Source organism: Geotrypetes seraphini, chromosome 2, assembly GCF_902459505.1.
Source record: "Geotrypetes seraphini chromosome 2, aGeoSer1.1, whole genome shotgun sequence".
NCBI lineage: Eukaryota > Metazoa > Chordata > Amphibia > Gymnophiona > Dermophiidae > Geotrypetes > Geotrypetes seraphini.
The window spans coordinates 204,445,336-204,457,949 of NC_047085.1; the positions used below are offsets into that span (position 1 = coordinate 204,445,336).

The window sequence follows — 12,614 nt, forward strand, 5'->3', positions numbered from 1 at the left end:
CTAATTCCACTATCCTGGAATTCTTCGAGTCCTGACACTACCAGATCCGCCCACAAACTCAAACTATCTTTCCCCTCGTTAAAAGGTGTCATGTATGCAGGTAAATTGGGGAAATCCCTTTTCTTCAAATTCACTGAGATTTGGAATAACCTCCCTGCCCCGCTGATGAACCTAAGCTCATTCCAATTATTCTGAAAGCATCTGAAAATCTGGCTTTTTTCCAAAACGTAAAGCTATCTATTTAAAATGTAAACCTAGCTATCCTCTTCATAACCTCTAATTTCTTATGTCCTTCCCTCATTTATTGAATTTACCTGTAAACTGTGCCGAACTCTATCTTTATGGAGATGATGCGGTATACAAACTTAAGGTTTAGTTTAGTTTAGTCAGTGGCTAGTTAGCAAGGAGATTACCTAATTTGCATGGCTAAGTCAGAGAATGAGAATGGAAAACCAAGCAGTGAGTTGTTTTATGCATCGGGTCGGCATTTACGATTGGTTGCTAAACTAGTCAAACTGGTTTAGCAACGATGGTAAGATGAGCGGTGACTTTAATGCATCTTGCTCTTGATGAATTACAGATCTAAAAAGAAATTGGTTTTGTGCTAGTCTGGTAAAGTCCTCCAGCGTCATTCTCATGGTTATTTTTCAACATATGGAAATCCAATGTTCTTGACGCTTATGTTACTGTTTCTCCTGCACTCAGACTTTGTGCCTTTCAGGCATATTTCAGTTTGGATTTGGCAAGCCCTTTAAGTTATCCCTAACGTGACTATTTATTTTTTTCATCAAAAAAGGGACATCTACTGATATTCAGTCCCAACCCCAATTCTGCCCTAGCCCCGCCCCCCAATTTCTTCCATTCATTTTTCATGTACACACAATATTTTAATTCATAATGGTAACCATAAAATAAAAAAAACAAACACATAAAGCACACTTATATTCGGGGGGGTTTTTCAAAGAGGTCAAGACAGATGACTTTAAAATATGCAATATCACCTTAGTAAAAACTATAGAAAAATAGACAAATATAGTGCAAAATATAGACAGCAGATATAAATTCTCAAAACTAACACATTTTGATCACTAAATTGAAAATAAAATCATTTTTCCTACTTTTGTTGTCTGGTGAGTCTCTGGTTGCTTTTCCTTCTAACTGTGCACATCCTTTCTTTCTTTCCAAGTTTATTAAAATTTTTGATAAAATGCAAATCAAGATTTCTAAGCGTTTTACAGATTGTATTAAAATAAGGGGAAAACACTAAACATATAAATACCGACTAAACTATATATCACAAACTCGAAACGATAGGAAAGTGGTGGGAATTACAATTTAAAAGTAAAGAAAATATAAAGGGTAAACTGCCCCCTTTCTTTCTTTCTCTCTCCCCACACCACTGCAAATTTCTCCCTGTTTCCTCAACACTGCAGCAGCATCAGGGACAGGTGATACGAGTGCAGCGACTGCACAACAGCCAGCCCAGAAGCCTTCCCCCGACGTCAATTTTGATGTCAGAGAGGAAGTTCCGGGACAGCCAATCACTGTCTGGCTGGTCCAGATCTTCCTCTCCAATGTCAGAACTGACATCAGGGAGAAGGCTTCTGGGCCGACCATTGTGCAGTCGCTGCACTCGCCTCGCCCTGTTCCTGCGTCGGAAGCAGGGAGAGAGCCCAGGCTCCGAGATCGCCTGTCCCATTGTCCCCACACACAGCTTCGGGATGCTCTCTCTAAAAACGGGACATTTTGGCGTCCCGAAGCTGTGCTTGGGGACAACGGTACAGGGAATCTAAAAACTGGACTTATGGTCACATTAGTTAACCCGTATTTGCATAAGGTTGCTTATATAATAGTTTGGATCCCTGAGGAAGGTGTGTTTTGCCGAAACATGGCCCATATTGGGTCCTCCAATGACAAATGTGGACATTGTATTTTAAAGGATTTTACTGAATAAAGGAAGCGTCAAGAACATTGGATTTCCACAGCCTCTTTTGTTTGAATTGTCCTTTTTCTTCTCTGGAAATCTGGGTCCTCTTTGGTTGCTGTGTTTTTCAACATGTCCAGCCATGCAGGTCGTCCTCTTCGCCTGGTTCCTTTGATAAAATACTTCCGTAGAGAGAGAAATAGGGGAAAACCCCCCCAATGTCTTAGAAATGGTCATTAACGGATGTGCACAGAATTCAGCGTTTCCCCGCCCTCTCTGATGCATTTTCGACGCGCCGCTCTTCGGAAAGCGGAATAGGTGTTTCGTCTGGCGCTGTTATACGTCACAGCGCGACGTGTCGTCACGCAATTAGTCGTCTCAGGCCTCAGCCTTGATCTCTATGGTTCCTCAGAGCCACGTTCGCCCCTTTCGCCGCGGAGGGAGGGGCGGTGCGCGCGCGCCTGCGCGTGGGTGCCCGGATGTATGAAGCCCGTTGGTCTTGGCGCCATTAGCTGTGCAGTAGAGAGCTGTCGTGCGGACGGTGACGTTGCTAGAGGAGATAGTAAGGTGCCCCGTCAGCCATGAAGGCGCTGTTGTTGCTCGCTCTGCTGGCTTTCCCAACCACCCTTCTCTTGAGTCCCGGCAGAGGTAAGTTTGCTGTAGGACTTCTGAGCATCTATATTCGGGTGCTGTGGATGTGGCTGCACGCGGTCCACACTCCCTCCTCCTTCCCCATAGGGTCCGGGGAAAGGTGCCTAGGTGGCGGTTGCCCAGACCCTGCCTCCCTCCCTGAGACTCTGAGCTGTGCCACAGTGAATAGATTTGCCCATTGGAGAGAGAGAACGGGCAGCTGCGGACGCGGAAGGCTTTCTCACCCTGGGGCAGGGGTGTCAAAGTCCCTCTTCGAGGGCCGCAATCCAGTCGGGTTTTCAGGATTTCCCCAATGAATATGCATGAGCTCCCTTGGCTTTCTCGTTCTTATATGGGTTTTTCTAGGCATAATATTAAATAGAGTAGTAGAAAAGAGAAATAATTGATATTAGTGCATGGGTTGTTAATTGCTCGAAGAATTAATTAAGTCTATTTGGGTTTGCAGTAGAGTGATGTTTTGTCTCGTGTTGATGTTTTTAACTAAAACTAGGAGGCGGCGTCTCTGGCGCAACGTGAATTGAGTTGTAAGAAAACAAAAAAAATAATATTTTAGTTGCTGAAGGGCTGTTAAGCTAGGCTGTCAAGTATCTGTTTTCGTGAGGGTGTGTGTTTATCTGCTGCACACTGCTTGCCTTTCGGAGTTGACGTGTCATTTTCCCTCCCATGCTGTCTCCATTCATTTCTGCGGCTCACAGCCACTTGCTGGAAAACTGGAGGGCACTGCACAGTTTTCCCTTAATTTTAGTGTTTCTGTTTGTATATTTGTAGCTTTGGCAATTCTCTTTTGTCTTATTGTTAAAGAGAGAGCAAATTTAGCAAGTAATAACTCTGCATGAAGATATTTGTAGAGTTATTTATGCTGATCTTTTACTGGTTCCCCAGCTCTATTTCAACAAGTGGTTTAACCCTACCACTTTGATAAGTAATCATAAATTAGTAATGCCCTCCATGCCATTAGGTGGCAGGATGCTGATCACATAAGCCAACTCATATACTGCTAGTTTTCAATCATTGTGGGGGGGGGGGAACTATAGCTGAGGGCATATATGCTGAGAAACCATTGATTTCCTTGTAAGCTGGAGGATATTTTTGTAGGGAAGGCTTCACATGAAGTCTAAAAAAAACATTCTAGTGCAACAGGAATATCATACTTGACCAGTGGATATTTACCCTCCTTTACTGTTTAGTCCAGTGTCTCTCAAACTTTGCAAGCTGGCAGCACACTAAATTGGGAGCCGCAGCTAGAGGGCATCCAGAAGTCCATGGACGTGGTCATATCGGCATGTGCGGAGGTCCTCCAAATGGGGACCTGAGACTCCAGTGTGTGGGGGGGGGGGGGTGCTGAAAAAGAAAAGGCACAGGGAAGAAGAGAGGCGCCAGCTGACTGCCTATAGGATGTGTCTCTTGCCATGAGAGGCACATCATGTAGGCAGTCGGCTGGAGCCTCTCCTCCCTGGCATCTTGCATCACACCTGGAATCTTGTGAGGATTTTGCAATACACTGATTTAGTCTGTAGAGAGCCTAACTTGCATATTTTTCAGCTCCTCCTCCTTTCACTTTGGGCTGTACTAGATTTCCTCAGTTTTACTCTCTACAGAGAAGTTGTAAGAGCTTCTCCTATTCTGCTCATATTTTATTTTGGGGTTTTTTCTTCCGAAAGTGAGACTCTGGTGCCGCAGATGCTCTCTCTCGGTTCCCCTGAGACATCTCTGGCTGCAAGAAGGTACAGACTTTCGGGGTAGAAGTCTGTAGCCCGCAGGCACTTTGCTTTGCATGATTTCTGTGTGGCTAGCCTGCATTAACAGTCTGGAGGCTCAGGGACTGTTCCCTTGGGAGCTGACTCACCCCAGGTTTTGTCTGCAGTGGGTTTGAGCGCAGGCTGTGCAGCTTTCTTTACAATCCTTCAATATAATCTCCTTGTTTTGCAATGACCGAATCCCAACGTCCGGGAAGTTTCATTATTCCATCCAAGACACCATTTTTGTTCAGTTGCCGAATAGCTCGGTACCGGCGGAAAAAAGCTCTTCCAGAGATGCAAAAAACAATGTCCACACATAGGTTGTTTCAACTTTAGAAAAAGGTCGAAGTCTGGTGGACTCATTTCTGGACTGAAGGGAGCATGAGGTAACAGTACCCCTTTGATGTAAAATGTTCAAGTTTATACTGTAACCTATTTGTAACTTGTAAACACTGATTACTCAATGACTTCCTACCTGTTCTCACATTGTAATTTGCTGACTGTAGAGCTCTCTTTCACTGTAAACCGCCTAGAAGTCGCAAGATTATGGCGGAATAGAAAAAATAGTTATTATTATCTCCCAGCCGTATTTGTGTAGTTTTTCAATGACGACATTCCCTATGTGCGGGTGAAAATTGTCGTGAAGAATGAGTGGCCCAGCCAAGAGCAACTCAGGTCAGGTTGTGCATGTTTCTGCGCATTTTTTGCAAAAAAATCACAATAATACACTGCTGTGACACTTCTTCCACATGGAACTTGTAATGATGATGCCTTCATGATCATAAGCAAAAATCATCATTTGTTTGACTTTTGAGCTTATTGAAATTGTTTTGGCCATGGGGAAGATAGAGCTCTCCACTCATCAATGAAAAACTACACAAATACAGCTGGGAGGTGTTACCTCATTCTCCCTACAGTCCAGACATGAGTCCACCAGACTTAGACCTTTTTCCAAAGTTGAAACAGCCTATGTGTTGGCATTGTTTTGCATTTCTGGAAGAGCATTTTTCTGCAGGTACCCGAGCCATTCGGCAACTGAACAAAAACGGTGTCTTGGATGGAATAATGAAGCTTCCCGGACGTTGGGACTCGGTCATTGCAAAGCAGGGAGACAATATTGAAGGATTGTAAAAAAATACTTGGGGGGGGGGGGAATGTACATTTTAAAATATAGTGTGCATTATTTATTAAATGACCCTCGTACCTTATGGGGGAAGAATATGCAGTTCTTGCTTCTGGGACTGATTTATTGAAGTTTCTTTGCCCACAGACACAGAATAGGAAAAAGCTCAGTAAACCACTTGTTAAGAGCTATAGCTGTTCTGAGAGGGGACTCCCCCCCACCCCAAGAGAAACTTTTTTTTTTTTTACGTGGACAGTATTGGATGGGTGGGGAAGGAGAAGCAAGAGAGATCTCAGCTGCTGGCTCTTAGATTTAATAAAAATAAATTGTTCATCCCTAATCTAAATAGTAGTTCTTCTCTGCTTAGCCTTCTGCTAGGGGACTTAACCTGGCATGGTCTGGCAGGATTTGAGGAAAGGAAACTAATGGAAATTCTAAATCTTTTATCTTGTATTGTTTTAAAGGTTCAAGTACACTAGTTGCAGCACAAGATGCTACAGAGGATGAAGAAGCAGTAGAAGACTCGGTGGTAGAAGATGAAGATGATGAAGCTGAAGTTGAAGAAGATGAAACAACAGATCTGGTAAAAAATAAAAATAAAAAAAATTAATTAATACTTGGAAATGAAATGACTGTAATACTCATGCTTATTCTGTGTGAGCCTGAGCCAGGAATCTGAAAAGTGATAATAGTAAATGTCAGCCCAGTCGCCGTTGTCTCCCTTTCTCAGACTTGACTTTCCTCTGCAGTGAAAGAGATCTGCCATCTGTACAGGCTTGCCATCTTCATTCAGGTGTTCCCCAGGGGTCAGTTTGGGACCAGTCCTTTTCAATATCTTCCTTGCTCCACTTACATTACTACTTCAGTCTCTTGGTTTTAATTTTTTCATCTATACTGATGATATCCAACTTCATCCTTTTATTTCCCATCTTTCCACTGACTACTACTCCATATCTGCAAAACTAGATCAGGTGGCTGACAGTGTTCCCTCTAAGCGGGCGGGTGTTGTGAGCAAACTTTTTTCACTGTGAGCTAAAAATATCGGGCGCCAGCAAGTTATGAGCCAAATAAATATGTTGTCAAGGCATCAGGCCAGCTTAAGTTCCAGGCCAGTTATGGAACTGAATTTAAGATTTGTAGGTTCATGGGGACATACTCTAGTCCGTATAGTGTAACAGGAAAATTTACAAAGGGAAACTCTCTAAGGCAGTGTTCTTCAACCTTTTTACACCTATGGACCGGCGGAAATAAAATAATTATTTCGTGGACCGGCAAACTACTAAGACTGAAATTTTTTTTTAAAAACCATCGCCGCCCCGTCCCCGCAAGCTCGGTCCCAAAAACCATCTGATCCCATCCGCACAAGCCTCAAATAGTTATAATTTTATATTGAACATATTTTATTAAAGTATAAAAAGAAACAATATTCTATACAATTGTCATTTTATAAATACAAATAATACAGGGCAAAATCAACAAAACCCCTGTCTCCCCTCCCCTTCACATATATCCCCTCTACTATCAAGAAAACTGAATAAGCCAAATTATTACAGAATGCTACACAAATATCAAGTAACAGAATATCACAGTCACACATAACAGGAATGGTGTTAGGGGAGTGGAACTAGGGCAACTGCCCCCTGGTCAGAGAGAGCCCTAAGCCAGCTGGAAGCTAAAGAAGCACTGCCATCTCTCCTCCTGCCCCCCCCACCCCCCAATTTGGTCTAGCATCCATCATCTTCCTTCTGTTCCCCTCATGGTCTGGCATCTCTATCCTTCCCTCCCCCCTGTGGTTTTTAGCATATCTCTCTTCTCATTTCCTCCACTCAGATCTGATCATTCTCTGCTCTCTCTTCCCTTTTCTTCTCTGGTCTTCCTTCTCTATTTTCTGCCTCCATCTAAATTAAATTCTTTCTTACTATTTAGTCCCGTTTCCCTCGTTTCACTGTGTCTACACACAGCTTGTCACCCCTTTCCCTCACCCCTCCATTATCTTACTATTTTCTTCCCCCTTTATTTATCTCCTCCTTCCATCCAGTATGTGTTCTTTCCCCACTTCCATTTAGCATCTGCTCTCCCCTCTCAACTGACATCCATCTGCCTTCTGCTCTCTCTCCCTTCTTCTCACTTCCATCATCTGTCCCCTTCTCTCTCTCTCTCATCTCCTCCATTCCATCATCTGCCCCTTCTCTCTCTCTCTCTCTCTCCCCCCCCCAACTTCCATCATCTGCCCCCCTTCCCCTCACCTTTGTGGGTCACTTTCTTTCCCCTGAGGGTGGCTCATGTCACAGGGGAAGCTTTGGCCGAGCAGAACCGCTTGATTGACAGTGGAACTTACTTGATTGATGTCGATGCTGGGGCCCGTTGCCGTTTGAAGGAAAAAAAAAAAAGGTGGAAAAAAGGAACCTGTAAAGGCGAGAGGAAGGGAAACCTCCAGGACAGCTGCTTTTTGCCCTCCTTCAGCGGCCCAAGAGTTCAGACCAGCAGCGGCAGCTCTGTATGCTTTTAACTTCGGCACAGAGCTGCCCCTAATCAATAGTTTAGCGCGGTTTCATGAGGCAGCCTCTGGGCCTTTGATAGCCGGCCCGCTTCGATGATGCGATGTGGGCCGGCCTAGCAAAGGCCCCGAGGCTGCCTTATGAAACCGCGCTAAACTATTGATTAGGGGCAGCTCTGTGCCGAAGTTAAAAGCATACACAGCTGCCGCTGCTGGTCTGGAGGTGCGGAGACAAGGCAGGAGGCAAACGCGGTGGAAGGCAGGAGTCCCGGCGAAGGCAGGAGTCCCGGCACAGCGACTGCAACAGGAAGTTGCAAGTCAGCTGACGCCGGCCTTTCGTTGCGGCGGGGACCGAATCCTTCGCGGACCGGCAAGATTTTGTTTGCGGACCGGCGGTTGAAGAACTGTGCTCTACACTGTGTGCGCTGTGACGAGAAACTTGTGCGCTGCGAGGTAATATTTTGTGCGTCAGCGCACCCCAGCGCAGCTTAGTGGGAACACTGGTGGCTGACTGGCTGACATTGAAAGTCTACATCTATGATCTTCTCTCCAGGAACTTGTTCACTTAATTCTCCATGCTTCACTATGAAAGGCACTATTCTGCTGTACTCTACATCACAGTTCTTCAACCGCCGTTCCGCGGACCGGTATCGGTCCGCAGAAAATATCTGCCGGTCCGCGCAGGGCCGGCGAGATCAAGTCGGCAGTTAAATTTCCTGCCGACTGCGGTTCCTGCTCATTAATGTTCCTCCCAGCCTCGGGCGATTAAGATAGGCTGCCGACGTTGGGGCCTTCCCTCTCTGAGTCTCGCCTGTTCGGAAACAGGAAGTTGAAACAAAATAGGCGGGACTCAGAGAGTGAAGGTCCCGACGTCGGCAGCCTGTCTTGATCGCTGCCCCTGCCGAGTTGCTGAAGAGGGCTGCGGGGAAGTTACAAGTAGAATGGAGAGAGCTGCAGATACAGGTGCAGGTGGAGGGAGATGGTCAGCGTGTGCGAGCAAGATCCTGGGGAGCCTTCACAGTGACTTCCTCCCCTCCCACCAGCTCTCCTACTTGCCAGGGCAGTGATTTACCGGCAACTTCCTGCAGGCAAGTACTGAGAGCTGCTGGAAGGGGAGACAGCCACTGTATGAGGCAGGGAAGCTGCTGGATAAAGGGAGAGCTGTTATTGGACTTGGAGAGAGTTAGAAGGAGAGATGCTGCTGGGAGGGGAGGAGGGAAAGGGATGGGAAGAGAATAGAGTTAATGTTGGATAGAGGGAGGAGGGAAGGGAGAAGAAGGAGAGATGCTGCTGGAAGGGGAGGAGGGAAAGGGATGGGAAGAGAGTTAATGTTGGATAGAGGGAGGAGGGAAGGGAGAAGGAGAGATGCTGCTGGGAGGGGAGGAGGGAAAGAGATGGGAAGCGAGTTAATGTTGGATAGAGGGAGGAGGGAAGGGAGAAGGAAAAAAGGAAGGAGGGAAGGGAGAAAGAAAAAAGGAAGGAAACAGCTGGCAGGGAGATTACAGGAGGGGAAGGGGGTCAGGGTGGAATGGAGAGATCAGATGAGGGAAAGGGGAGAGAGAGGAATGAGAAAGTAGAGAGACTGATGCTGGAAAGGGGGTCAGCAGCGAAATAAAAAAGGGATAAAGATACTAGATCTGGTGTAGGAGAGATAAAAATGAAAAAGGCAGTGAAGCTGGAATGAATGATGTAAAAAGGAGAGAGGAGGAACAGGCTGGATGGACAGGGAAGAGGGGCATAGAAAGAAGTCAGATACATATGGAAGGGGGAGAGGGCAGACATTGGATGAAATGGGCAGATGCTGGAAGGAAAAGAGTGAAAAGAAGATGAAAGCAGAAACCAGAGACAACAAAAGGTAGAAAAAATAATTTTATTTCTATTTTGTCATTAGAATATATCAGATTTGAAATATATATCCTGCTAGAGACATAACTGGGGACTGCAGTATTCTGTTAGCATGATATTTCTATGTAGCATTCTATAATAACTTGGCTTGTTCAGTTTTTTTGATAGTAGAGGGGATATATGTGAAGGGGAGGGGAGACAGGGGTTTTACTGGTCCGTGCTCTGTATATTTGTATTTATAAAATCACAATTGTTCAGAATATTGTTTCTTTTTATACTTTAATAAAATACATTCAATATAAAATCATAATTGCGGCTTGTGCAGATGGGATCAGATGGTTTGCGGGGACCGAGCTCGCGGAGATGGGGCGTAAACGGGGTTTTTAAATTTTAGTCCTAGTAGTTTGACGGTCCACAAAATAATTCTTTTATTTCTGCCGGTCCACGGGTGTAAAAAGGTTGAAGAACACTGCTCTATATCTACTAAAATTCTTGGAGTAACATTGGACAACACTTTATTATTTCATTCCTCTATCTCTAGAATTGTTTCTTTTTCATTTATTACGCTTCGTCGCCTGCGTTTTATACGTTTGTTCTTAAATCGATTAAATTCTCAGAACTTAACTACTGCAATTCTGTCCTAATTGGTCTTCCTCATTATTAGCTTCACTGACTTCCAACTTGTTCCCTATTGCAATATCTAGCCCTCTTATATTTTATTCTTTTATTTTCCATCCATTTTTAAGTTGTAATATTTTGTAATCTTTCCTCACCTCTTTCCCCTTTTGTATTTGTTGATTTGGTTTTATTATATGTCTAGTATTTTAGAAATATTCCCCCTCTTGTTTTAATATTAAAAATCGCCTAGATTTGACTTTTGTTAATAAACATGATATATCAAATAAACTGAACTGAAACTGACCACTGTAGGTTGTTTTTTTTAAAGCCTTTTTACCTTTAGTACTGGAATCAAGCTGTTCTACTGTTTATGTTTGGAAGCTTACTCACCTCATTCCAAAGCTCTACCATTTTGGTTTTCAGGTGCACAACATAGTTGCATCATTGCTCCATCCAAGTCTGCTTTGTTGTCTTCCTCTTTTAGCAGTCCACAGTTTCAGATCCATTCCCTAGCCCTGCATTAACTCTGTCCTTTGTTCAGCAGGCTTGAATTTATTTATTTAAAAAATCTTATATCCCTCTTATACCTAAGCAGATTAAAAATAACAAACAAAAAAACAAGTTGGCTTTATCCTATTCCTGGTTGGGATATATTGAAGTCTCCTGTGGTTGACGCGGTGGTCTCAGCCATTGATCATAGGTATATGTTGTCAGTTGAAGGTGGCTCAGCCTTGCAGGACTCTAGTGATCCAAGAAGATTGACAGGATCATGAAGTTGCTAGACATGTACAGAATATTGCTGCATTACCTAGAAGTGTCTAATGAGTTTCAACTATTTGACTATCTCTTTGTGTTAGCAGGCACTAGCCACCAGGAACAGCTGACTTCAAAAGCAATCATTTCTTTATTATCCCTCTAGACTGGCATAGAAACTGATGGGTAATAGCTCACTATTACCAGCAGGTGGAGACTGAGACGCAAACTTTTGGCTGTAGTGGGCTGTGCAGTCCCAAGTAGAATCAGTCTGTTCTCGGTTCTAGTAGGTGGAAGGGGTAAGCCTGTGCAGTCTTTACCTAGGTTAGTGTAGGGCTGTTGGATTTTGTTTGATTTGCCCTTCTTGTCCCTGTTGTGGTGCCAGATTGAGCTTGAAAGACCCTTTTGGGTGTCTGGCAAACCTCAGGGGTGCCAAATGCAGCTGGTCAAGTCCCTCCCCTCCATTTCCCCCACCTCCCCAAATTTTTTTTACTTTAGAGGTACCTCAGCTGTAAGCTTTGCCACCAATTACAGGCAAGGCATATAGCTTAGATAGCCAGTAGGGTCTATTCAAGTGTAACTTCGTTATATTGGGGGGTGGGGGGAGGAAGCCTTCAATGGAGTTTAATTAATTTTTATTGCTAACTGGTACTGTAGCGGTCTTCGCAATAAGCACTTTTAAGAAGTTTAAAAAGTGCTCTTTGTGTTCCAGGTACACGGTCGATGCGACCAGCGTGTGCACGAAGGGCACTTGCTGCCATGCAGGTGAATCATCATCGGCTTTGGGTGCCGGTGAACAGGGTTCTCCTTCACGTGTGCACCGCTTGTTGGCTCCAGGCAGTGGGGAAGCCTGACCTTCCCCTACTGCCCACACAGGGATTTCCTCAGCCGCTGACGGTTAGGGAAATGAGGTTTCCTTTATTGCCGATAGTGCTTGGGACTCCCTTTTCATGGCTGCTAGCTTGCCTGCTTTAAAGGCTGGGTCTGTTCAGGCCTCGTTGCCGCTGCAGGCCTCAGGGGAGATTTTTCAGCGGGTTTTTCGCCTGTTTTGGCTGGAAGTGCTGCCATTTTGCCTGTGGCTTTAGGTGACCTTCCACTTGTCTTAAAGAGACAGGAACAGGTTTGTGCTGCGCCTCCTGCTTTAGCAGTGAGTCCTGTTTGCCCCAGATTTTGTTTTAGCCATATACAAGGCTTGCTTGCAGGCGGCTGGAGGTCCTGTTTCTTCCCCGGGGGTCTCTGGATTTTCGGGGGGGTTATTGCCTTCTGTGTCCACCTCTGTTTGGCCCCCTCAGAGTTTGCTCCAGCCAAATCCCCCTTTGTCCAAGTGGCCACGGGTCTTGTGGGACAAGGATTTTCTGTTTGCAGATATGTTTTTGCTTGATGAAGACTTGGACCCCTTGTTGGATCCCCGAGATCCTCTCGGGAGGGGGGGTGCGGATAACATGGGCATGTATTTTTCAGAGA

At 44.9% G+C, this 12,614-nt stretch overlaps 1 protein-coding gene across 2 annotated transcripts in view; it reads left to right on the forward strand.

Moving 5' to 3' along the window:
- The first annotated feature begins 2,359 nt into the window (after positions 1-2,359).
- The window catches only part of SSR1 (signal sequence receptor subunit 1), a 93,896-nt gene continuing 83,641 nt past the window's right edge, over positions 2,360-12,614 (forward strand). Inside the window, exons 1-2 of one of the 2 annotated variants that reach the window (XM_033934736.1) lie at positions 2,360-2,572; positions 5,902-6,020. In XM_033934736.1, coding sequence (XP_033790627.1) covers positions 2,506-2,572; positions 5,902-6,020 — 186 coding nt within the window. In that variant the 5' untranslated portion in view covers positions 2,360-2,505. The remainder of the gene's footprint in view (positions 2,573-5,901; positions 6,021-12,614) is intronic. The other variant, XM_033934737.1, reaches the window with a different exon arrangement.